We start from the raw sequence: 25448 nt of genomic DNA, 5'->3' as shown, positions 1-25448 counted from the left end.
GAAAAAGACCCGTTTATTCCAACTCTTTGCTTTCTGTCTGCCAACCAGTTCTCTATCCAAGTCAATACCTTGCCCCCAATCCCATGTGCCTTAACTTTACACGCTAATCTCTTATGCGGGACCTTATCGAAGGCCTTCTGAAAGTCCAGATACACCACATCCACTGATTCTCCCTTATCTATTTTACCAGTTACATCCTCAAAAAATTCCAGTAGATTAGTCGAGCACGATTTACCTTTTGTAAATCCATGTTGACTTTGTCCTATCCTGTCACTGTTTTCCAAGTGCTCTGCTTTTACATCTTTTATAATGGACGCTAGCATTTTCCGTACTACCGATGTCAGGCTTACCAGTCTGTAATTCCCCGTTTTCTCTCTACCACCTTTTTTGAATAGTGGGGTAACATTAGCTACCCTCCAATCCATGGGTACTGTTCCAGATTCCATCGAATGTTGGAAGATGATCAGTAATGCATCTACTATTTCTAGGGCCACTTCCTTAAGTACCCTAGGATGTAGATTATCAGGCCCTGGGGATTTATCGGCCTTCAGTCCCATCAATTTCCCTAACACCATTTCCCTACAAATACTGATTTCTTTCAGTTCCACCCTTTCATCAGACCCTATGTTCCCCGGCATCTCTGGGAGGTTATTTGTGTCCTCCTTTGTGAAGACAGCACCAAAATATGTATTTAATTGGTCTGCCATTTCTTTGTTCCCCATTATAAATTCCCCTGATTCTGACTGCAAGGGACCTACGCTTGACTTTACCAATCTTTTTCTCTTCACATATGTATAAAAGCTTTTACAGTCAGTTTTTATGTTCCCTGAAAGCTTACTCTCATATTCTATTTTCCCCTTCTTAATTAATCCCTTTGTCCTCCTTTGTTGAATCCTAAACTGCTCCCAATCCTCAGGATTATTGCTTTTTCTGGCCAATTTATATGTCCTCTCCTTGGATCTTATGCTATCCCTAATTTCCCTTGTTAGCCACGGTTGAGTCACCTTTTTTGTTTTATTTTTATGCCAAACTGGGATGAACAAATTCTGTAGTTCATCCATGCGGTCTTTGAATGTTTGCCATTGCCTATCCACCGTCAACCCTTTGAGTGACATTCCCCAATCAATCCTACCCAACTCGTGCCTCAGACCATCATAGTTTCCTTTATTTAAATTTAGGACCCTAGTCTCTGAGCCAACTACTTCATTCTCCATCTTAATGAAGAATTCGATCATATTATGATCGCTCCGACCCAAGGGGCCTCATACAACAAGATTGCTAATTAATCCTTTCTCGTTACATAATACCCAGTCTAAGATGGCCTGATCTTTGGTTGGTTCCTTGACATATTGGTCCAGGAAACCATCCCGTAAACACTCCAGGAATTCCTCCTCCACAGTATTGTTACTAATTTGGTTAGCCCAATCTATATGTAGATTAAAGTCACCCATGATGACTGCTGTGCCCTTATTGCATGCTTCTTTAATTTCCCTTTTAATGCCATCCCCAACCTCCGCCTTACTGTTTGGAGGTCTATATACCACTCCCACTAACGTTTTCTGCCCCTTGGTATTTCTCAATTCTACCCATACGGATTCCTTACAATTGTGTTAATTCCTTCTTTAACCAGTAATGCTGCCCCACCTCCCTTTCCTTTTTGCCTATCTTTCCTGAATATCGAATACCCCTGGACGTTGAGTTCCCAGCCTTGGCCATCCTTGAGCCACGTTTCCGTAATCCCAACCAAATCATATTCGTTTACCTCTATTTGCGCAGCCGATTCATCCACCTTATTACGAATGCTCCTCGCACTAAGACACAAACCCTTCAGGCTTGTTTTTTTAACGCTCTTAGACCTATTAGAATTATTATTTACTGTGGCCATGTTTGATTTAAACCGTTGATTTCTCTGACTGCCACTTTTGTTTTTCTCCTTCCTATCTTTTGCTTTTATCCTTGTTTCCCTTTCCTCTGTCTCCCTGCTCAGGTTCCTAACCCCCTGCCATTTTAGTTTAAACCCTCCCCCAGAGCACTAGCAAACACTCCCCCTAGGACATCGGTCCCAGCCCTGCCCAGGTGCAAACCGTCCGGTTTGAACTGGTCCCACCTCCCCCAGAACCGGTTCCAATGTCCCAGGAATTTGAATCCCTCCCCGTTGCACCATTCCTCTAACCACGTATTCATCTGAAATATCCTTCTATTTCTACTCTGACTAGCACGTGGCACTGGTAGCAATCCTGAGTTTACTACCTTTGAGGTCCTATTTTTAAATTTACCTCCTAACTCCCTATATTCAGCTTTTAGGACCTCATCCTGGTTTTTACCTATATCATTGGTACCTATATGCACCACCACAACTGGCTGTTCACCCTCCCCTTCCAAGATGTTCTGCAGCCGCTCTGAGACATCCTTGACCCTTGCACCAGGGAAGCAACACACCATCCTGGAGTCTCGTTTGCGGCCGCAGAAACGCCTAGCTATTCCCCTTACAATAGAATCCCCTATTATTATAGCTCTACCCTTCTTTTTCCTCCCATCCTGTGCAGCAGTGCCACCCCTGGTGCCAGGAAGTTGGCTGCTGCTGCTTTCCTCTGATAAGCCATCCCCCCCAACAGTACTCAAAGTGGTGTATCTGTTTGAGAGGGGGCTGTCCACAGGGGACCCCTGCACTACCTGCCTGCGCCTAGTACTCTGCCTGTTGGTCACCCCTTCCCTTTCTGCCTGTCCAACCTCTAGCTGCGGTGTGTTCAACTCCGTAAACGTGCTATTCACGACGTCCCGAGCATCGCAAATGCCCCAGTATGCATCCAATCGCAGTTCCAGCGCCGCAGTGTGGTCTGTCAGTAGCTGCAGCTGGATGCACTTCCTGTACACGTAGTTGTCAAGGACACAGGAAGTGTTCCTGAGTTCCCACATAGCGCAGGAGCATACCACGTGGCCGGGCTGTCCTGCCATGATTTACGCTTTAATTAATTGAAATTAAATTAAATCAATCAATCCCACCAATTACACTACAGTTAAATGGTTTACCAACAGTCCCCGCTACACCAGAGAGACCGTAGTAACTATAAACCACAGAGTTTAAGTTTAAAAATAGAGAAATGCTCACCAACCAATCACCTACCTGCTTTCTGGTGACGTCACACTTCAATTACTTTTTACTTCTCTCCCTCCCTCTGAGCTCGGAGACTGGAGACTGGTACGTCTTACCTGAACTCTGGCGCCCTTTTTAAACCGCCGCTCAGCGTCGTCCTTCGCAGGTCCACACCACCGCCCCGGCTGCTGCTGTGTGGCCTCACCTGAACTCTGGCGCCCTTTTTAAACCGCCGCTCAGCCTCGTCCCTCGCAGGTCCGCACCGCCGCCGCGGGGCCTCACCTGAACTCTGGTGCCCTTTTTAAACCACCGCTCAGCCTCGTCCCTCGCAGGTCCGCACCGCCACTGCCGCCTCCGCTGCTGCTCTGGGTATAATGTTAGTTATCCGCAAGTCCTCTGACACAACATCTTTCTCTGATGAATTATTTAATACTAGCTGGGGAGCCCCGCGTTGCGAGGGCAATTTTGGGGTGCTTGGTCTCCCTGCCCCTGTGTGTCCCCCCTCTCCCTGTCATGTCCTCTCCCAGTCCTATCCCTCCCTCCCCTCCCCTCCCCTCCTCTCCCTCCCCTCCTCTCCCTCCCCTCCTCTGTCTCCCTCGCCCACCCCTACCCCTCCCTCACTCCCCCGCTCCCCTCTGTCCCTCTCTCCGGCCCTTCCCCCTGCCTAGCGCCTGAGGTCCGGTGCCGTTCCGATAGCGGGAATGCTGAGCGGCGGCCGGCGCCGGGAGCGGGCTCTCGCAGGCAGCGCATGCGCGGTCAGTGCGGGCGGCGTCAGTGCGGGCGGCGCGAGCCCCCCGCGATTTCCCGAGGCTCTCCCCCCCCCGCGATTTCCCGAGGCTCTCCCCCCCCCCTATTAAATTGTTATTTAATTCCCTAACACATCATTAAAATATTTACCTTGGTTCCCTAACACACAGAAAGTGTGGGGGGAAAAATTGTGAAAAATCAAGATGGCGGCCACTCACCTCGGTTCAGAAGGATAAGGCCCGCCCACACACGCACCGATTGGTCGACCGGTCAGGTCACCGAAGCGTAGGATTGGTCAATCGTCGAGTCACTCGACACTCAACTGTAGGAAGGAACCCGCCGTCCGATTGGTGGACCTCGACGTCACACGGTCGCTAATGAGATGCTAATGAGCGGAACGCTGAACGTTTTTGGGATACCGCGGGCGGGATTTTTGTCCGGCCGAAACATAAATATGCCTATGACCGGTCCGGAATCGTAAGCTTTCTTTTGAGGCGACGCGCGCATCGGTACGCTCTGTAACTTTCAAACGTATAGAGAACGGACAGACAGACATCGGGACAGACAGAAGAGCCGCTTTATATATATAGATGTGTAACAGTGCCTCTGCTATTTCTTCCCTAGATTCTTTTAAAATGTGCGATGCAGGGGTCTGTTTGTTCACCTCTTGCTGGAGATTACATGGCTCCAGGTGGATAGGGAGTGTCTATATAATGATGCATAACGCATCCAACTACTGTATATGGGGCAGGCTAGATAGACCAGTGGGTCTTTTCCTCTCCGTTATTTTCATATGTTTGTATTCTGACCAAACTCAAATTGCATGTCGAAAGGCTTTTCAATAATCACCAAAAGTTTTTAACAGCGTTCTTCTCTGAAGAAAAACTGGAAAGTCACGTTTTCTGTACAATCAACCCTGTTTCCCAAGTACAATGCAAGATGCTTATAGCAGGCTCATTTGTATGTGGGCAATTTGTCCTTCACAAGTGCTATCCATTATATCACAGTTGTTCAGTCGTGGAGCTACATGCAGCTATTAAGTATTGGCAGTCCAGCCTTCAAAGCCTCAGCAGTTCAATCTGCATGACAGATTTATTTCTTATTTGCTGGTTTGTTGTTTGAATTTTGTGAGCCTTGGAAGTTAGGAAAGTGCCATTATTAGGGTTGTTACTTCAGGAAATCAGAACACCCAGATTAGCAACTTCAGATTTTTGCAAATTAATGTGGACATGGACTTAAATTTATATGTAATTCCCGAGGCACCATGGTACCAACTCATGAGGTGCACCAAAACAAACGCTTGGAGACCCCCATGTTATCATTTGTAGTAGGCACAATATTAAATTCTAAACCTGCAGGTACAGGGATTTAATGCAATTCTTGCATGTCAGGATCAACTGTAGTATGCTAGGAAGATCAGCTGTAACATTAGTGTTGCATGCAGATGATCTTGCCAACATGCTACAGGAAATACTATAATAAAAACAACTTGTATTTATACAGTGCCTTTAACATAGAAAACGTCCCAAAGCACTCATCCCAGCATGCAAGTGGAATTCTAAATAAATTGTGAAACCGAACCAAAGCAAGTGGAGATCAACAGCAAATCAATAAATCAATTGCTTGCAACGTGTGCTAATTGTCAGATTAAAACAGTATTAGTGTCAATTTTAAGCAATTGATTTACTGCTGAACTCTACTGCTTTGGTTTTGGAATCACAATTTTGTCCGAAGTAACAAAATGCCCTCTTTTAAAAATGTTCTCGGGCAACACCAGCAAGGCCATGTTTAGTGCCTATTCCTAGTAGACCGGAGGTGGTGGTCGTGCGCCTTCTCCATAAACTGTTGCAGTCCTCGTGCTGATGGTGCTTCCACGATGGTAGAAGGTAGGGAATTTGACCCAGCAATGATGAAGGCACTGTGATACATGTTCAAGTCAGGATGGTGTGTAACTTGGTAGGAAACTTGGAGGTGATGGTGTTCTGTGAAATACTGCTTTTGTCCTCCTTGGTGGTAAATATCACAGGGCTGGGAAGTGCTATCTAAGTTAGCTTGGTGAGTTGTTGCAGTGCAGCCTGTACATAACACATACTGTAGCCACAATGCACCAGTGATGAAGGGAAGGGGCACCAATTAAATGGACTGTTCTGTCCTGGATGGTGTTGAGCTTTTTGAGTGTTGTTGCAGCTGCACCTATTTAGGTGACTGATGAGTATTCCACCATACTTCTGATTTGAGCCTTGTAAATGGAGTCAGTAGTTAAGCCACTTGACACAGAATAACCAGCCTCTGCCTTATTCTTGCAACCACAGTGTTGATATAGCTGGTCGAGTTAACATTCTAGTTAATGGTGACATGCAGGAGGATTTATATCTACGTCTGGTTTAGGTGGGGCTGACTGTAGATTTAAATATGCCAAATTGCAAGTGATGATAGTCTAAGCTAATATCAATTAAATATAACCTGCTAACAATGTCATATATACACAGTAGTACCATAAATTTGATGCATTTAAATGTGGACCCAGGAATGATCACTCTATGGTTAGGCGTAGATTTCAGAATCTGCTCAATCCGTGGCCCTTAAGTGACTGACAACGGCAGAAAGATACTTTTGTCATGGGCAGGGAACAAAGATGGTGAGTAAATGAATCTTGACAAAAGTGGAGCTCTCCATTTTTACATGGCCATCTTTGGCTACTATCTAATCTTGGCACCAATCCAAACAGGTTTAGAACTGCAAACTTTCTACTGTACAGAATCCTGCTAAAATGTATCTTTCTTTTATTCTGTAATATTGTAGAGGAAATCACATTATAGAATAAACCCAGCAATGAACAAACCATTACATACCACAAACCTTTAGCGTGTAGACATGTTATATATGGCGTTCACTATAATTTACTTTTCTTTCACTGTACTTTCCCCATGCATACAGCTTCAAAACTGAATCCTTTTGCACTTGAGCCACTGCACACATAGGATCAGAACATCGGACGAGGTGGATTTTCCAGGCGAGTGATGCACCTGGGCAAAATGAGTGAAATGCACTTCACCTGGAACCGAGTGATGGTGCCAAAATTTCCTGTTCCCCTTCATTTGCATGTAGGTGGAAACTGTAGTCTTACAAATTGGGCTGTCCAATTGGGTGTGACCAGCAGATTTGCAAGAAATTAGGGGGAAGTGTCATGTCTTAAAAGGACTGCAGAGAGGCTGCTTCTTAAGTGCATTGTTGCAGCTTTGGAGCAAGTTTGATTTTGCACGACTGTGGTAAGTTTTTTTGATTGTGCCAGCTGTTGCCAAGAATGACATCAGTTTGGACTTTCGCAATTAGGCTACTTCCTTCAATGAACTGAGCCTAGAGCTGCTACTGTAGGAGATTAAAAGAATCGAGTGCAGCTGTCTGCCACTGGTAAAAGTTCAGCCACAATTCAAGAAGTTCCATCCTTTGAGGGGAGAGCCATGTATCTAAGGCCAATACCTAGAGAAGGATGGTGAGTCAGAGATGAGGGGGTTGACGTGTGAGGAAAGGTTGAGTAGGTTGGGACTCTACTCATTGGAGTTCAGAAGAATGAGAGGCGATCTTATCGAAACATATAAGATTGTGAGGGGGCTTGATCGGGTGGATGCGGTGAGGATGTTTCCACTGATGGGTGAGACTAGAACTAGGGGGCATAATCTTAGAATAAGGGGCTGCCCTTTCAAAACTGAGATGAGGAGAAACTTCTTCACTCAGAGGGTAGTAAATCTATGGAATTTGCTACCCCAGAGAGCTGTGGAAGCTGCAACATTAAATAAATTTAAAATGGAGATAGACATTTTCCTAGCAGATAAGGGAATTAGGGGTTACGGGGAGAGGGCAGGGAAGTGGACGTGAGTCTAGATTCAGATCAGCCATGGTCCTGTTGAATGGCGGAGCAGGCCCGAGGGGCCGTATGGCCTACTCCTGCTCCTATTTCTTATGTTCTTATGTCAGGGGGTGTTACTCCCCAGTAGAGTGTTTGTTAGCCCCTGGTGTCTAACCTGAATGTTCAGGATCCAAAGTGGCATCCTTGAAATAGATATTAAAGGTTTCATTCTTGTGATCATCCACAAGCCCACTGAGGAATTAGGCTAAAAATTTTTTTTACAATTGCTTTCAGGATGTGAGCAACACCGGGAAGGCCATGTTTATTATCCACCTCTAGTTGCCCTGAGAATGTGTTGGTGGACCTTCTACTTGAACCGCTGCACTCCTTGTGCTGAAGGTGCTCCTACACTAGGGTTAGGTAGGGAATTCTAGGATTTGACCCAGTGATAATGGAGGAACGGTGACATATGTCTATGTTAGGATGGTGCGTGACTTGGAGGGGAACTTGGGAGGTGATGGTACCCCATGGCATTGCTGCTCTTGTCCTTCTCAGTGGTAGAGATCGCAGGGGAGGGGGTGCCGTTGATGTAAGCTTGTGAACTTCTGCAGTACATGCTGAAGATGGTACATACTGCAACCACAGTGTGGCAGTGATAGAGGGGGTGCCGGTTAAGTAAACTGCTCTATCCTAGATGTTGTTGAGCTCCTTGAGTGTTGTAGCTCCACCTATGCAGAGAAGTTGGGTATTGCATCACACTCCAGTCTTGAGCCTTACAGATTGTGGAGATATATTGAAAGGTCAGGTTTACTAGCAGTTACTAGCACAAAACATTGGCAAACTGCATGCTGCTTTTTCATCAAGGACCACCCTACTCCTTTGGTCATTGGATTACAGGGTATCTGGTCCAGAGTGGGAATAAGTACAGCCTCAGTGACAAGTCTATTATGCTAGATCTCATCATTAAGTCTGCCTGTCTGGTCAACAATGTTCTGGACTACTGCAATCCTGCATATATTTGTTTTGCAACAGAGGACTGACAAATTTAATAGAGTTCTTTGATGAAATAACAGTGTATTGATAAGGAAAATGCAATAGATGTGGTGTGTATGGATTTTCAAAAAGCAGTTGCTAAAGTGCCGCAAAGGAGACTTGTTGATAAAAATAAGGCACATGGTATTAAAGAAAATGTGGAAGCATGGATAGGAAGTTGGTTAAAGTACAGAAGACAAAGACTTGTGGTTAATTTTTTTGTACTGGAACTATGTAGACATTAGTACCCTATGGGTCAGTGTTCGATCTACTGGTATACAGATCTGGATTGGATATAAGGGCACAATATCAATATTTTGAATACAGAATTAAAAGGAGAAATAAAAACTCAGTAGTGAATGAGAGCGAAAGAGAAACAGAGTGAAATGGAAGCGAGATTTTTTCTTTTGCAGCCCCCACCCACCAGTAAACCTAACTAGAGGGGCATAAAGGGCTTAGAGTATTTTTTGTGGGGTCCAGCTGAAAAACACTTGAGATATACTGAAATAAACATTTTTGTTTTCATGGAAAAATGGACAGAATCTTGGAATATGATCCCCAAAACACAGGAAAAGTCATAGCATATACTGTGTACTGAGAACAATAAGAACACAATTTGTCTTATTTCAAACACCCGGAATTAGTGTCTCTGATAATATATTATTGTGTGTCACATAGTATAAGACCTCTGTTATGAATGTATCCTGAATCACTGAGCAATGCCATGGGAGATCTACCAGCACCTATAAAAATGACACTTCTGTTTTGAAAGTATTAATTAATCTGTGTGTAAACTATGTACTGAAAGCTGCCTTACCTTTTCCTCTTTTCATCTCTCTTTTTCCAGCTTCTGCAGACAGAGGTTGACGCCGAATGGTGTCCGCACTCCTCCAAGATTGCAAGAGAGGCCTTACACTTGCTTTCTCTTCAGGTCTGCTTTTAGATCGTCTCTTAGAATCTTCCCTAATTCTCAGCTCCAATTGGTCACACTCTGAAATGATGGCAGGGGAAGAGCTCGCCCCATTTACTGGATAAATATCTGCAAGTTGGCAATTAGCTTCTAGATTTGCCACTTTTTCCAGTGCATTTAACTTGGATTCCAATCTCTTTTCCTTCTGAAACTCTGCCTCCTTCCTTTTATTCTCCTCCTCACGTTTCCTACAATTAAATAAAGACAATGAAAAACAAGCAAGTAGTCTAATAAAAGTGGAAAAGGATGAATAGGTGAATGCACAGAGTATAGGATGCCAACACACTTAGCAACATACCAGTTGTGTAAAAGAAATCAATGGCTTTCATACATATAATTGATTTCATGGTCAGGTGCTCCCAGGGAGCACTGGTCAGGAAATCACAGGTCCACAGCCAGATTTTCCATCCATTAGTTGAACTGAAAATGAAGATCTGCAGGCCTGTGAATTCCCAACCAGTACTGTTCCTCACCAGGAGCACCAACATGGGGAAATCAGCTCTATAATCTTATATTAAGACAATTTTGTTGTTGAGGGTTACGGAATCCTGCACCTCTGTTGCAGACATGCGTGAGTGACTCCCACAAATGCCTTCATTGGCCAGTGTCTAAATACTCTCACTTCCAAATGCAGCCTGTAGCATAGCAATCAGGAGCAGTAATACCGGCTCATTTTTGTCTTCTCTAGCCCATGTACACTGATGCTAATTATTGTACCCTCATTGCTGCCCCAGCTGAACACCACAGACCATGGATTAAACCTGGAAATTATGAAAGTCTGTGTGGCTCAGAGTCACGCTGTACATTGTGCTTATTCACTGAATCATTAGGGTTGGGGGGAGGGGACAAGGGAATAGGTCATGAGTATTGCATAAACAATTAAAACAAATATAACAAAGCAGGTAGAAACATAGGTTATAGCTGTCTATGCAGTCAGTGACAATAAAAGAGGTTAAACAAGCATACCCTCTACAGACACAGTGAATACTGACTATGCACGGCAACCTCGACAATCATGGAGTCAGGAACCAGACAAACAGTGATCATTTGCACAACACATGAACAACATACGTATTTCAAGAGTAGATCTCTGGTATAAATCTATAATTATCCTCCAAACAAGTCAAGCTAACAAACCAATGCAATATCTGGGAAGTGAACCAGCTTCAAGTTAAAAACTGTGATGTATTGTGTGTTCTCCTCCCACCTGTGGTGGCGCTGTCACAGCAGATACATGGTTGGGTGTTCTCTTGGTTAAGTTTAGCTCGCTTTGTTCAGAACTCTCCAGAACTTTCCTTTCCTTCCTGAATAAAGCACTTCATGTTTGAATCTCTGGGTTCTGAGTCCTAATTGTGTCTAGGTAGAAAGGTACCGACACAACAAAGTGGCGACGAGGATCGGATGAATCTGCGTTGTGGGAACTTTTTTGTTTTCGACTACAAAACACTCGGAACAGATGATTGCAGCATCACATTAACGTTACGGGTGCAGTGAGTAAACAGAAATTTTAATTTGAAACGTGAGATGGCTACTATATTAGGAAACATCGGTGATTTTGATGCAAATGTGGAGCAATGGAGCGCTTATACGGAACGTTTTGACTATTTTGTATTGGCGAATGCGGTGGCAAACGAAAAGGTCGTGCCTACCTTTTTGAGTGTAATGGGGCCGAAGACATTCAATTTACTTCGCAGCCTTGCGCAGCCAGATAAGCCAGGAACTAAAACATATAAGCAACTAGTGGAAATTCTTGGAGCACATTTTTCACCAAAACCTTTGGTTATTGCTGAGAGATTTAGATTTCACAAACGGAATCAAGAGGAGGGGGAATCAGTGACGATGTTTATTGCTGCTTTAAAAAGGTTGTCAGAACACTGCGAGTTCAAGGAGGTGCTGAATGACACCATTAGAGACAGACTTGTGTGTGGTCTGCAAAGTGCAGCCACACAGAAGCGCCTTCTTACTGAGGACAACCTTACTCTTGAAAAGGCCATTGAAGTTAGTGTCTCCATGGAGATGGCGGAAAAGGAGGCTCACCAGTTGGGTTCAACAGGGAGAGTTCACAAGGTGTCGTCTGAGCCTAAAGGTGCGCGGAACAGCACATGTTACCGTTGTGGGTAAACGGGCCATCACGCTAATGACTGCTGGTGTACGGAGCTGGAATGCCGAAATTGTGGCAAAAAGGGTCACATTGAACGCGCCTGTAGAGGTAAAAAAAAGAACAGACAGAGCTGGGAAGCATGAAAGCAAAATATCTGTATTTGGACAAGAGAGGAAAAAGAGTGTTCATTCAGTGCAGTATGATGGAACAAGCAAAACAGAGGGGAGCGACACCTCTGAGGAGGAAGAGGTGCACATACTGACGGTTGCAGGTGGTTCAAATGGCTACTGGGTGTCACCACTGGTGGAGGGACAATCAGTGCGGATGGAGGTGGACACAGGCGCAGCTGTGTCCCTTGTTTCAGACACTGTCTACAACAAAATGCTAAAGCATCTTACCCTTCAGCCAACAAACATTGTGCTAAAGACGTATACCGGTGAACCTGTGGCCATGAGAGGCGCCATTGAGGTGACAGTTAAATTGAACAGACAGACTGCAAAACTGCCACTATATGTGGTAAAGGGAAATTACCCATCGCTACTGGGACGTGCGTGGCTAGAGAAAATCACGCTGGACTGGCCTGCAGTCCGCATGATGTCAAAAGGGGAGTCAGGTCTGACTGCAGTGTTAAACAAACATGCAGAACTCTTCAATGGGGAACTTGGGAGCATGAAAAAGATCAGCGTGAGACTGGACATTAAACCTGACAGCAAGCCGAAGTTTCACAAAGCCCGACCTGTACCCTATGCAATTAGGCCAAAAGTTGAGGCTAACTTGGAGGCCTTAGTCGAGAATGGAGTCCTGGAGCCTGTGAGCGTGAGCAAATGGGCCACACCCATTGTTCCTGTCCTGAAAAAGGATGGATCTGTTCGAATCTGCGGGGATTTTAAAGTGACTATTAACCCAATGCTGTCTGCGGAACAGTACCCTCTTCCCCTCATTGATTTTTTTACAGGCCTGGCCGGAGGGCAAAAGTTCAGCAAAATAGACTTATGCCAGGCTTATCTACAAATGCATGTCGATGACAAATCAAAGGAGCTGCTGACAATTGTGACACACAAGGGGCTATACAGGCACTGCCGCCTTCCATTTGGAATTACGTCGGCCCCATCTCTATTCCAAAGGGCAATGGATCAGATTTTGAGTGGACTGCCAGGAGTCCAGTGCTACCTGGACGACATCCTTGTCACTGGGACAAATGAGGAGGATCATCTTCTGAACTTGGATGCGACACTACAACGACTGAAAGAGTACGGACTCAGAGTTCATAAAGACAAATGTGAATTCTTTCAGTCTTCAGTTGAGTACCTGGGGCATGTGATTGACGCTACTGGCCTGCATAAGGCGCTGTCAAAGGTCAAGGCGATCATGGAGGCCCCAGCACCCCAGAATGTGAGCCAGTTACGTTCATTTCTGGGGCTACTTAACTACTATGGGAAGTTTATTCCAGACTTAGCAACATTGCTGAAGCCGTTACATCAGTTGCTATGTCAAGGCAAAACATGGAAATGGACTGAACTGTGCAACGAAGCTTTCGCCCAAGCAAAGAAAGCATTGCTGAAATCGGAGGTCCTGACACACTTCGACCCAAAGCTACCCGTGAAGCTAGCATGTGATGCGTCACCATATGGTGTGGGAGCAGTCATATCCCACATCATGCCTTCTGGTAAAGAGAAACCTATCGCCTTCGCATCACGCACCTTGAACAAGGCCGAGAGTAACTATGCACAGATTGAGCGCAAGGCCTTGGGAATCGTTTTTGGAATTCGAAAATTTCATCAGTACCTGTTTGGGAGAAGGTTCACACTCCTGACGGACCACTGTCCATTGACTTCAATCTTCGGGCCCCACACCGGAATTCCGTCTCTTGCTGCAAGCAGGATGCAAAGGTGGGCTTTACTGTTGTCAGGACACACATACGATATCAAATATCGCAAATCAGACTTGCACGGCAACGCAGACGGTCTCCCGAGGCTGCCCTTGCCTGTTACTCCCCCAGAGCCTCGTCAGATAGACATCTTCTACTTTAGGCAAGTGGAGGGAGCACCTGTCACGGCAGTTCAGGTGCGAAGGTACACCCGCAACGATCCAGTCCTGTCTGAGGTAATGGTCGGTCATTCGAGGGAGAGCTATAGGAGATTCTCCTAGTTTGAAACCTTACATTTCAAAAAGAAATGAGCTCTCCGTCCAGGCAGGTTGTCTTCTTTAGGGACGCCGTGTCATCATTCCGCCACCTCCGAGGGAACCTATACTGCAACAACTTCATACAGGTCACAGTGGGATGGTTCGGATGAAGGAAATGGCAAGAAGCTACTTCTGGTGGCCAGGTCTCGATGGAAATATTGAGGAGAAAGCCAAAACATGTTCCTCATGTCAAAGGGTCCGGAAGGTTCCACAGCTGGCAACCCTACACCCCTGGGATTGGCCTGCAGAAGTGTGGCAGCGAGTACATGTAGACTTCGCCGGTCCTTTCGAAGAGAAGATGTTTATGGTGGTTGTGGACGCTCGTAGCAAGTGGCCGGAGGTCGCTGTGATGAGGTCTACCACGGCAGAGAAAACAATTGAGAAACTTGGTGAGATGTTCAGCCGTTATGGCTCACAACTCGTAAGTGACAACGGTCCACAATTTGTATCACAGGAGTTTGCAACCTTCCTGCATGTGAATGGTGTCCAACACATCAGGTCTGCGCCCTATCATCCCTCTACTAACAGCCTGGCAGAAAGGTTCTTGCAAACTTTGAAGCATGCCTTGAAGGTATCGCAAGGTCAGGGCTCAATCCACCAACGTCTGAACAGCTTCCTGTTGTCCTACAGGAACGAGCCGCATGCCACAACCAAAACTTCCCCCACTTCGCTCATGATGAAGAGGCAGTTGCGGACAAGTTTTGACTTACTCAAACCTCCAAGGGCAGAATAGGTTGTCCATTGTCAACAACAAGCTCAAGTTGAAAAGAGAGAGAAAAGAGAGAGAAAAGAGCCAAGGAGAGACGGTTTCACCCTGGAGAGCACGTCCTAGCTCGAAACTACAACACTGGACCGAAATGGGTTCCTGCTACGGTGATCGCGCAGACGGGCCCTGTGTCTTACACGGTTGAGACTGCTGAGGACGTCGTCTGGAGAAGACACACAGATCAACTGTTGCTAGGAGCAGAGACAGCCACAGAGGCTCCAATGGCTGGTTGGCCTGAACTGTTTCCGGATGATACCGCAAACCAGCATCCTTTGCCACAGTGCTCTTCTCCAATACAGGAAGTCATAGAGACTGTTCCACCTGTGCAAACTCCTGACTTTCGACTGACACAGGCACCTTCTCTATCTAGGCCTGTGTCAATGCCTACTGCTGTGGAAGCCAGCGATGACCGCCGGTATCCTGTCAGAGAGCGGCGGCCTCCAAGACGCTTGGATCTGTAGGCTTAGTGACTTACCCACAAGGCTGGGGCAGAATAAACCCCAGGGTAAAGTCAGGGTTTGAGGCAGTCTACCTCTACCCTTGGTTAGTTGAGTGCATTGAAAGTAACTTACCTGTTGAGGAATAATGTGGACCTTTCATTTAAGAGGGGAGGAATATGTTATGTATTGGGTGTTCTCCTCCCACCTGTGGTGGCGCTGTCACAGCAGATACATGGTTGGGTGTTCTCTTGGTTAAGTTTAGCTCTCTTTGTTCGGAACTCTCCAGAACTTTCCTTTCCTTCCTGAATAAAGCACTTCATGTTTGAATCTCTGGGTTCTGAGTCCTAATTGTGTCTAGGTAGAAAGGTACCGACACAACAAAAACACTGGAGGGAATTTTAACCCCAAAAAACAGGTGGGTTGGGCTCGGGTGAGAGGTTAATGAGTTAAAAATCTGAATCCCGTCCCACCTCTAAGTGGCCCACTTCTGGTTTTAATGGAGGTGGGATGGGGGAGTGGGTGGCCATCCCGCTCTCAGGAAGCAGGTTGGCATTTTAAATATTACAATAATGAGGCTCTGTGCCTCATTTGGAAGCTCCATTTTAAATTTAACGCTGGCTGGCCGGGTTTCTCAGGCCTTGTGAAACCCGCCAGCTAAAGGCAGGCCAGGACTACTGCTGGATCCAGGAACCTTTCCACTTACCTGCTGGATCCTGCTTTCCTGCCTCGCCAGCCCCCCGCGATCGGACCCCCCCCCGCCAAACCCTTCCGATCTCCCCCCTGACCATCCCCCGAGGCCTCTGACACCATTCACCCCCCAACCCCCCACGAGGCTTCCAATCTCCAATCCTCCCTCCGGCCTTCCAACCCCCCTCCCCAGCCTCCGACTCCCCCCCCCACCCCCGCAACCTCCAGCTCCTGATCTCGCTGATGATCTGCAGCCCCTAAGCTCCCCTCCAACGATCTGGACTTAGACGTTAAATTCGACAGGGTCTGAGGAAAACTCGTTCTCCTGGGTTTCCTGACCACATTCCAGCGCCCCATCACCATGCTCCCTACCCACCTCCAAATTAAAATTCTGGCCAATAAGTCTATTAAATTAAATGCATGGCGTACTGCAATTTTTACACCACTGGTTATATAAAATTAACACAATAAAACATAGTACAAATATTTGATTCTGTGGCCTCACATTACAATCAATCATATGAAAAGAAAACCAAAAGGACTAAATTGACACATAAAACAGACATGCATCATTGATGCTGTATTATATCTACAAACCTGCCAGCTTGGTCTGTGTTACACTATACACAATGCAGCACTCTGGACAGCAGAAGTATCAAAGGCATCTGTGTGACAATGCATTTTAAAAATAACATACACACTATACTTTAATAACTTTACTATTGTCTTTTGTGCTGTTACTTGCGATTCACCTATGGAATACCGACAGACAGTAAATGTCATATATAGAATTCAGCTCTGCTGGCAAATGATTGATTAATGTTAGTACACGGTACTGTGACTGTCACCACATTAGCACAAACCACAGCAAATGACAAGCTACTTATGTAATGTGTCATCATCATTTCCCAAGATCCATGTCAATGACAGCTGATGTCTGTTCAGTACTATCTATCAAGGTAGACTCCAAACTTTATCTGTCATTGCTATCTGTTCGTATTTGTTCCACAGAGAGAACTGATTACACCCGGTGTCTTGAATCCAGTTAATTGATCTTAACCCTGGGTGTCTGGCAGGTGATGCCTACCAGCATTCCCTGTGGTTCTGATCAGAATGTCTACTGTTAAATATAACCATTGACATGATACAAACAGATTGTAATTCTTTCTTCACAGTGATATGGGGAATAGATTCAAGCACTTTACTCTTCTCGTCTATCAATAAAATCAATCTCCACTGCTTACAAATGAGTCTTCAATCGTGACAGGAAAAAAACATGAAGTCTGGAGCTAAATGGATACCTCACACAAAGATACTACATAAATAACAAGGGCACTTATTATCTTTACTTTATGTGGGCATGAGCTAAAGATATTTATGAAAGATAATTACCCATAACTAATGCCCACATAGAATGCTGTGTTGTATAAGCCAAACCAGAGCACAGAATTACAATCTGATATCATCTTTTGATTGCAAGTTCTTTGAAAATCTACTTCCTCAGAATATTTGACCAAAGCAACAGATGCCTTCAGTCCATTTCACATTAAATTCAGTTGCTCAGAGAGGCTCTGTATTGCAGAAAGTATTAGGAAGATACAAATAGAAACTTTGACCATAGCCAATTATTTTGCCCTTCCCCCTCACCCAAAGAAAATTACAAATGATCCCAAACTGGTGTCTGGGAGGAGAATGAAGTATGAAACAACTAAAGAGAATGGCTCCAACTGTGCTGTGCCATGCAGTTAGGATGCATATTTGCAACATGGAAAGCCTACTTGATCTGAGCTGAAGCCATTTGGAGAGAGTGATAAAATAAGACAGGATGTCCATCAAGTTAACCACCTCCTACAGACCAGGTCAGATTCATACAGGAAGAAAGACAGAAGCTAAACACCCAGCAGACTTTGCAGCTGTGATGTGTACCAGAAAAATGGAGAAAATAAAATCTAAGGGTGGAAGAACAATTTTTTTTTTAAGTTTGAGATGTTGATCCTCACAATATATTTCCAAAATAATGCATGATCAAGATAATAAAAATAAACCAAAAAGGAAAGTCATACCTGTATATTGAAAACCAATGCAATTACAGAACAAGAAATGGGAAAACTGATTGTTATTTTTGGCAAATTTTGTGCTCATCATGAGGAGTAACATCAGTACTGGAAAACGGAATATTTTTCCATTTTGGGAAATCAATGTGAAGCAGCACGGGCCAGCTCCAGAATGCAGTGCTGACTCTGTATTCTGCCCCCAACCCAACTTCAGATGAGCTGCCCTCTGCCCCATGTTGCATCCTTGTGGTCTCTGAGTGAGATTGACAATCCAGTTACAAGTTGTGTTGAATTATTGGCAATTTTTTATTGTGCACCTGCAAACATTAGAAATTTGGTTGAGACTGCCCAGTCATTTTACGCAGGATTTTTATAACTGGCAAAGGGGAGAGGTTTTCATCATATAAATTTGCACTTGATTCACACCCAGATCAATGGAGGTGAAAGGACAGTGTGTGCTAATCTGCTCCACTACCGAGACCCTAACAAAACCATATAAAGACCATTTGTATGAACTCTTTAAAAAAATGTTACTTTCATTTATGTTAATCATTGCAAGACTGATTTCCCATGATAAATCTTCAAATACAGCAGTTTGACATGCAGGAGGATGGGTGAAATCAGCAGCCCATAAAGAGGCAAAATTAGCTATTGAACTAATGATCTGTAGTACCCAACTTCATGCCCAATTCTACATTCAGCCTCCACTTCTGCTTGATTCTGCAGCAGCTACTTGCTAGTATCTGTTTTCTCTAATTTCTAGGATCATAGGTTTCCACATAACCCACTAAGACATTCTGGGTTAATAAAAACAGAAAATGCTGGAGATACTCAGCAGGTCAGGCAGCACCTGTGAAGAGAGAAACAGAGTAAACGTTTCAGGTCGATGACCTTTTGTCAGAACTGGAAAAAAGCAGGGAATGGAACAGATTTTTAAGTAAGTGTAGGGGTTGGGAAAGAGGGGCGGGGATGAAAGAACAAAACGGAAGGTCTGTGATAGGATAGAAGGCAGGAGAGGTTAAGAGACATTAAGAGATATTCAAGGCAAAAGGAGATGGTAATGGGACAGGTTAAAAAACAAAGGATGGCTCTAGATGAAGTGTAAATTGCGCTGGCAGAATGGAAGACAGCTGCCATGTGGGAGAGAAGAAAAAAGACACAGACAAAAAGTGTGGATAAAAAATATATATATGATAAGGGCCGAGGTTATGATCTGAAATTGTTGAACTCTATGTTGAGTCCGGAAGGCTGTAAAGTGTCTAATCGAAAGATGAGGTGTTGTTCCTCGAGTTTACGTTGAGCTTCAGTGGAACAATGCAAGAGGCCGAGGACGGTGAGGTCTGAGTGGGAGTGGAATGGAGAATTAAAGCGACAAGCGACTGGAAGCTCGGGGTCCCCCGTACGGACTGAACGGAGGTGTTCCGCAAAGTGGTCACCCAATCTGCATTTGGTCTCCCCAATGTAGAGGAGACCGCATCGTGAGCAGCGAATACAGTATACAAAATTGCAAGAAGTACAAGTAAATTGCTGTTTCACCTGGAAGGGGTGTTTGGGGCCCTGGACAGTTGGAAGGGGGGAGGTATAAGGACATGTGTTGCATCTCCTGCGCTTGCACGGGAAGGTGCCGGGCGAAGGGGAAGGGGTGTTGGGGGTGATTGAGGAGTGAACCAGGGTGTTGCGGAGGGAACGGTACCTTCGGAATGCTGAAAGGGGAGGTGAGGGAAAGATGTGATCACGCTGGAGGTGGTGGAAATGGCGGAGGATGATCCGTTGAATGTGGAGGCTGGTGGGGTGAAAGGTGAGGACAAGGAAACTCTATCTTGGTTCCGGGAGGGAGGGGCCGAGGTGAGGGCAGAAGTGCGGGAGATAGAACGGACACGGTCAAGGGCCATGTCAACCACAGTAGAGGGGAATCCTCGGTTGTGGAAAAAGGAAGACATGTCGGAAGCACTGGTATGGAAGGTGACATCGTCAAGAGCAGATGCTGCAGAGATGGAGAAACTGGGAGAATGGAATAGAGTCCTTACAGGAAGCAGGGTGGGAGGAAGTGTAGTCCAGGTAGCTGTGGGAGTCAGTGGGCTTGTAGTGAATGTTTGTCAATAACCTATCCCCAGATATGGAGACGGAGAAGTGGAGGAAGGGAAGGGAAGGTTCGGAGATGGACCATGTGAAGGTGACGGAAGGGTGGAAATTGGAAGCACATTCTGGGTGTTGTATTGACTTGATGTACTGAATAGTGCAATGTAAAGGTACAGTGTGATTTATTCATTATTTACTCATTGAGATAAAGGAAATTTGTTGACTCCTGTGAACAAATCTTGGAAAATCCACAGATGGAAAATGGCCGCTTGCGTTTAAGCTATGTTAACAAATGATGGAAATTAGTTGTTAGACTAATGATCAAATTGCATTTTTACCATAAGACTTTTATTGTTTCATAAATATGGCAGAAGACATGAAAATTGAGATCTAGCAGTCCTTTACAGATTTTTGTTGATAAACAAGATAGCAGGAGGTCCAAAACACAGCACCTTGAAGTGGTAAAGTACAAGTTTGTGACCTTGATTCTCCACACAATGAGTTACTAATCACAGTATTGTGAATGTAAATGTGGTATGAAGGTTAGTATGAAATAAGTAATTAATTAACACAACTTAAAACACAACCAGCCATTTTCTGTCAACAGATTTGAAAAGCTGGTTTTCAGGATTTGTTTACAAGGGTCATAGGCTTCCCTGATCTCAACAAGTAAATAGCAAATAAATCACACTGTAGCATTATGTTGCATTATCCAGTGTATCAAGCAGATTTAACATCCAAGATGTTGTTTATGCAATCATAGGGTTATGGGAGTCCTATTTCCACATGGAGGAAGTAAAAATAAATCAGATACTGTAGATGATCATCCAAAACCACTCCTGTGGATCTCACTGTTTGGCAGCAAAGGCAGAACATTGGAGGAACCCAGAAGGTCTTCTTGGTTGGGGATTTAGCATGGCTCCGTGAGTCTGAAGAATGTGAAAGGAAATAGCATTCACCTTACCTAAATACGCACCTAATTAAATAAATCATAGATTTGCTGGCAAAGTTAATTAGCAAAAAATCAGCTTCCTCTAAAACAGCTTTTCCAAATTTTAATCAAAGCAACAGTAAATGAACATTTATTTCATGCAAAGAAGACCACTTCTACTAGGAAACGTGATTCTTGTATTCTGTGTGTCTTTTACTTGTGACTCTTAAAAGCTATAAATTAAACCAAGACACTTTGGGCACTGCAGCAAGGAAAACCACCTCACGTTTTAAACACAACAAACTGCATCACAAATGAACGTAAATGAAACAAGCCTTCTGGAATATGATAGTACTGAGGCAGAAGTACTGAAAACATTCAGCATTTTAATTGGGCAGCATTGCACATACTGTGCCAAATATTTCACACTGTAATTATAACATTGACAATGGCCCAGATTTTGCTGTACTGATAATGGCGAGGCTGTCAGTGCTCGTCATTATTGCACTGTAAAACCGATAACAACTTCTGGTGTCCACACATGCGCAGTTAAACGCGGAAATTCAGGTGTTGCTGTCAGTGATACCCTGCGCCTCCACAGGCTGAGCTATTGCAGTCTTGGCCGATGGAATCTGCACAGAAATCACTGTAATGAAATGAACTTAGGGTAATTATCCACTCGTCTCGCACTAAAGACAGAAGAAAAAGTTAGGGCTAGTGCAATCAGGAGTAAGTGAGTTTTTAACGGCGTAATAAGTGATAATTACTACTGAACAACCGCTGTGGCCCTGAAAATTTAATTTTAAATATGTGAGTCTCATTCCCTCAAAAGAAAATTAATGTTGCAGATTTTTAAAAAGTATATATTTTTTAGTTTTTCTCTTTTATATTTCTCCCTTAATCACATGTGAAGCAATCTTTATGTTGCTTCCCTTACAATGATTTAAATGTAATTTATATTTCCTGTTTTTTACTTCCTGTTTTGCAGTCTGCGTGTTTGTGAGGATTCTTCAGTTTGATTGGTTGAAGAGCCTCCCTGCTGCTTGATCTGCTCACAGACGCCACAGATCCCCTAGAGAGGGCACTGCACTGGATGAGACACGGGATTAGTAGAAATCTTTGCTGACAAACCCGTGAAAAGTCTCTGAGCAACTGTAAGCGAGGCGAACGACAAAAGCTGTTCCTTCGCCGCTCAGAGCAAAATCCCAGCCAATAACTAAGGAGTATTGACTACACTTTAGCTTCCCTGTGCAGAAAGTTTTTTTTTAAACTGACAGGAATTTGACTGCATGAATTTGATTTTGTTACTCTTCAGACATATTACTCACTTGGCAGCATCCTTCCGTAGTTGTTCATGCTTCATGAGAAGATTTTTTCTCTCCTGGAAAGCCTTGCGAACCATATAACCTTTGTAAACTGCCTGGACTTTGGAAGCAGCAATGTCTTGAATTGCAGCAATAGATAGCGCTCCATGTTCCAGCATGTACTGGATCACCTCCTGATGTTCTCCAAGCAAGGCATAATCAAGGGGAGTGAACCTGAAACACCAGAAAGGAAACGTTCAAAAGCACAGTAAGGTTGTTCTTTTGAACTCGTAATCCAAGACTGAATGAAGAAGGAATAACTTATTAAGCTTTAAAACATTATATGCAGCCACATTCAATAGCTCAGCCACTGCTTACAAATTCCATCTTGCAGTCCTGGCTGAAGCAGTTTACCTCAAACCAGGTTGCTAACAATACACTGTCAGAACTAATTAAGGAAATGTCTCTAAATGGTGTACTCAAACTGATGTGAAATAATGACATTTAAAGGAGATTTCAGCCCCTGTTCCACTGAAGAGCTTGCTCCTCAACTACTGGCTACATCTCTGATCCACCTTGCTTTATTTTAAAAGGGTAGGGCCAGCTGCAGCTTCAAATTTTATCAGGAAGAAGTGCTGAGGTAAGGAGCCTTCACTGATTCGATCCGCAGCCAATTAGAAAGAATAGAGGTAGCCCAGTTCCAACATAATTAAACTGAAGAGCGACACACAGGGGGGGGGGGGCGGAGAGAAGAGACACACACAGAGAAGGGAAGGAGTTAAGAGAGATAGACAGTAAGGAAGGAGGTACCAGAGATAGAAGGGAACGAGCAGAGAGTGAGAAACAGAAGGGATGGAGTTGAGGGACACGCAGAAGGAAAGGTGAGAGAGGTAATGAATGGAAGGCGAGAGAGACAGAGATGGAAGGAAAAGAGGAACATAGGAGGGAAGAGGAGAGCAATACAGAAGGAAAGGAGAGAAACTTTTTCAGACTTATATCAGTATATGTATGCTTAGTCACAAGGAGGTGAAAGATTGAGAATCTTGTTGGTGCAGTTAGTTCTAAATGGTTTGGAGAACTATTGTTTTTGCTTGAGTTTATTATCAAAAATAATGGGGGTAATTTTCAACTTTGCTACTTGGGGATTGCCCGTGATCCATATACGTAAGTGTGGTGCGGCTGAGGTTGAAAGAAGTTTGATGACACTTTGAAAATAGCCCTGTAGGCAGATTTTAATATTTTATTCACAGTTCCCCCAATTTAAGTTTCCCTCATTCAATGGCTGAGGGGCAGGCTGGTAAATGACCTACTTCCAGTTCTTGGCTGAAGCTACTTTGTACCCAGAAAGTCGGAGGATCTCAAGAACAACATGGGTTGGCTCACTTTCTCTGAAGAACTATCTCCTTTTTACTCTGTTTTTCTCACTGACAACCTAACTCCAATTGGAAACTCAATGGCCCAGTATTTGCCTTTTTCGATGCGTATGTGATTTCTGTGCAATATAATGGGGAATTCATAAAGCAATCCGCTGTGACATCAACAAGCTGTCATAGCAGCCAATCACATTGCAGAATTCTCACAGCCAGGGAAGCAGGAACTGAGAACCTGCTTTTATCCTGACTTTTTAAAATTGTTACAGAGAACAAAACAAAGATTGGGGCTCTCATATGGGGATAAGGTAAACCTGAAATAAATATGAAGAAACTTTAAAAAAAAATATATTTTTTAAGTTTCTTAAAAATTGGAATTTTTATCATAATGGAGAAATTTAACACTCCATAGAATTAAAATTAGATTTTCAGGGCCATAACGTTTGATTCGCTGTTAATATGTTGTTAAAACTCCAGTTACACCTAATGCAACAAGGCCTAACATTTAACAGGGTATTTAACAATGATATTACCACAAAAAAGCCCAAGTTTTCGTCAGTTTCACTGATTCCCAGCAATGGGGGGGGGGGGGGGGCGCACAGCGCAGCCAGTGTCGGTCAGGGCAGTGAACGACTGACTGCAACTTCAGGATTTCCGTGTTTAGATGCGCATGAGCTACATCCTGAAGTTGCGGTCAGTTTCAAAGGGGTAATAACGGCGAACGCTGTTAGTTCGCCGTTATTACCCATCCAATATGTAGAAAATGACCGGTACAAACCCTTGTGGTTTCACCTGATGAAGTGCAGTACCACGGCAAGGTAACACGCTGCCAGATTACTCTGAAACAGCTGCACCTCCCAATTATTGTACACTGGTTTGAATCCAGCTCAGCATTTTCTAAGGAAAACTTACACCAAATGTATAAGTCATCATACTTAGTTAACAACATCAAGCTGCTTAAATTCTACCAATAGGCTCCTTACGAAAACAACATTTTTTTCACAAGTTATACATACACACATACATATATACATACATACACACACACACCTTGGATTTGTGCTCATAATATTTGCCACTTCCTCTTCTCAACTGAATTGTTCCAATGGACTGTTATAAGGAGCATCATTCAAATCTTGGTGAAGTAATTAATGCTTTTCATTAGCACTACCAATGCAAAACTCACCAAACATAAATGAAAATCTCTACAAAAGAACTACAGCCATGGGCTGCCATTTTTACTACTATTATAGTACAGCATCATGTGTATTTTCACTTTGCCTGCTACAATATCACTATATACATCAAAATCATCTCTCTCTCAAAGTCAACAGAAAACCATACACTTCACAGTGACTTTAAAGTGAAGAATCAGTGAGCACTATTTTTGTTTTGCTGAAGTACATTTTTAGTTGTCAGAATTTCAAAAGTACACCATTGGTCTAGAAATTGCGGATCGCAAGTTCCGCATTTTGTGCATGTGCAAGCGGAAATCTGGAAATTGCGGGACCTTTCAAATGGATTATGACCCGCCGCAATTTCAGGGCCATTAACTTTAGGGTTTACACTGCATTCAAGCCCACACAAAATCAAGCCACTTTCAGAGCAGACTGCAAAAGTGTTTGAGGCAAAAATTGTTTCTGAGTTGTGACAGTCAGAGTATAAACTGTGGTGTTGGACTGTCGGAAGAATTCTCCCATTACTGTGGAATGACTAATTTAAAACAGAACTGTGTCTGTTACCATTGTAGACAGATGGACCAAAATACCTCAAAATTAAAAAAAACCATTAAATTATCAAAATAAAAATAAAAATCTGACAAAGACTTCCAAGTCTGATAGG

At 44.0% G+C, this 25448-nt stretch overlaps 1 protein-coding gene across 4 annotated transcripts in view; it reads right to left on the bottom strand.

The window, feature by feature from the left end:
• Positions 1-25448, bottom strand: part of invs (inversin) — a 425788-nt gene that overhangs the window by 198464 nt on the left and 201876 nt on the right. For all 4 annotated transcript variants that reach the window (XM_085988195.1, XM_085988194.1, XM_085988197.1 and 1 more), the window contains exons 10-11: positions 22261-22470; positions 9538-9878 (exon numbers count right to left, since the gene is read on the bottom strand). In XM_085988195.1, the coding sequence (XP_085844321.1) occupies positions 9538-9878; positions 22261-22470 (551 nt within the window). The remainder of the gene's footprint in view (positions 1-9537; positions 9879-22260; positions 22471-25448) is intronic.

This window comes from Somniosus microcephalus, chromosome 5 (genome assembly GCF_052327205.1).
Source record: "Somniosus microcephalus isolate GS21.2 chromosome 5, FLI_Smic_1.0, whole genome shotgun sequence".
NCBI classification, from domain to species: Eukaryota; Metazoa; Chordata; class Chondrichthyes; order Squaliformes; family Somniosidae; genus Somniosus; species Somniosus microcephalus.
This window is presented reverse-complemented; position numbering and strand designations above follow the sequence as displayed.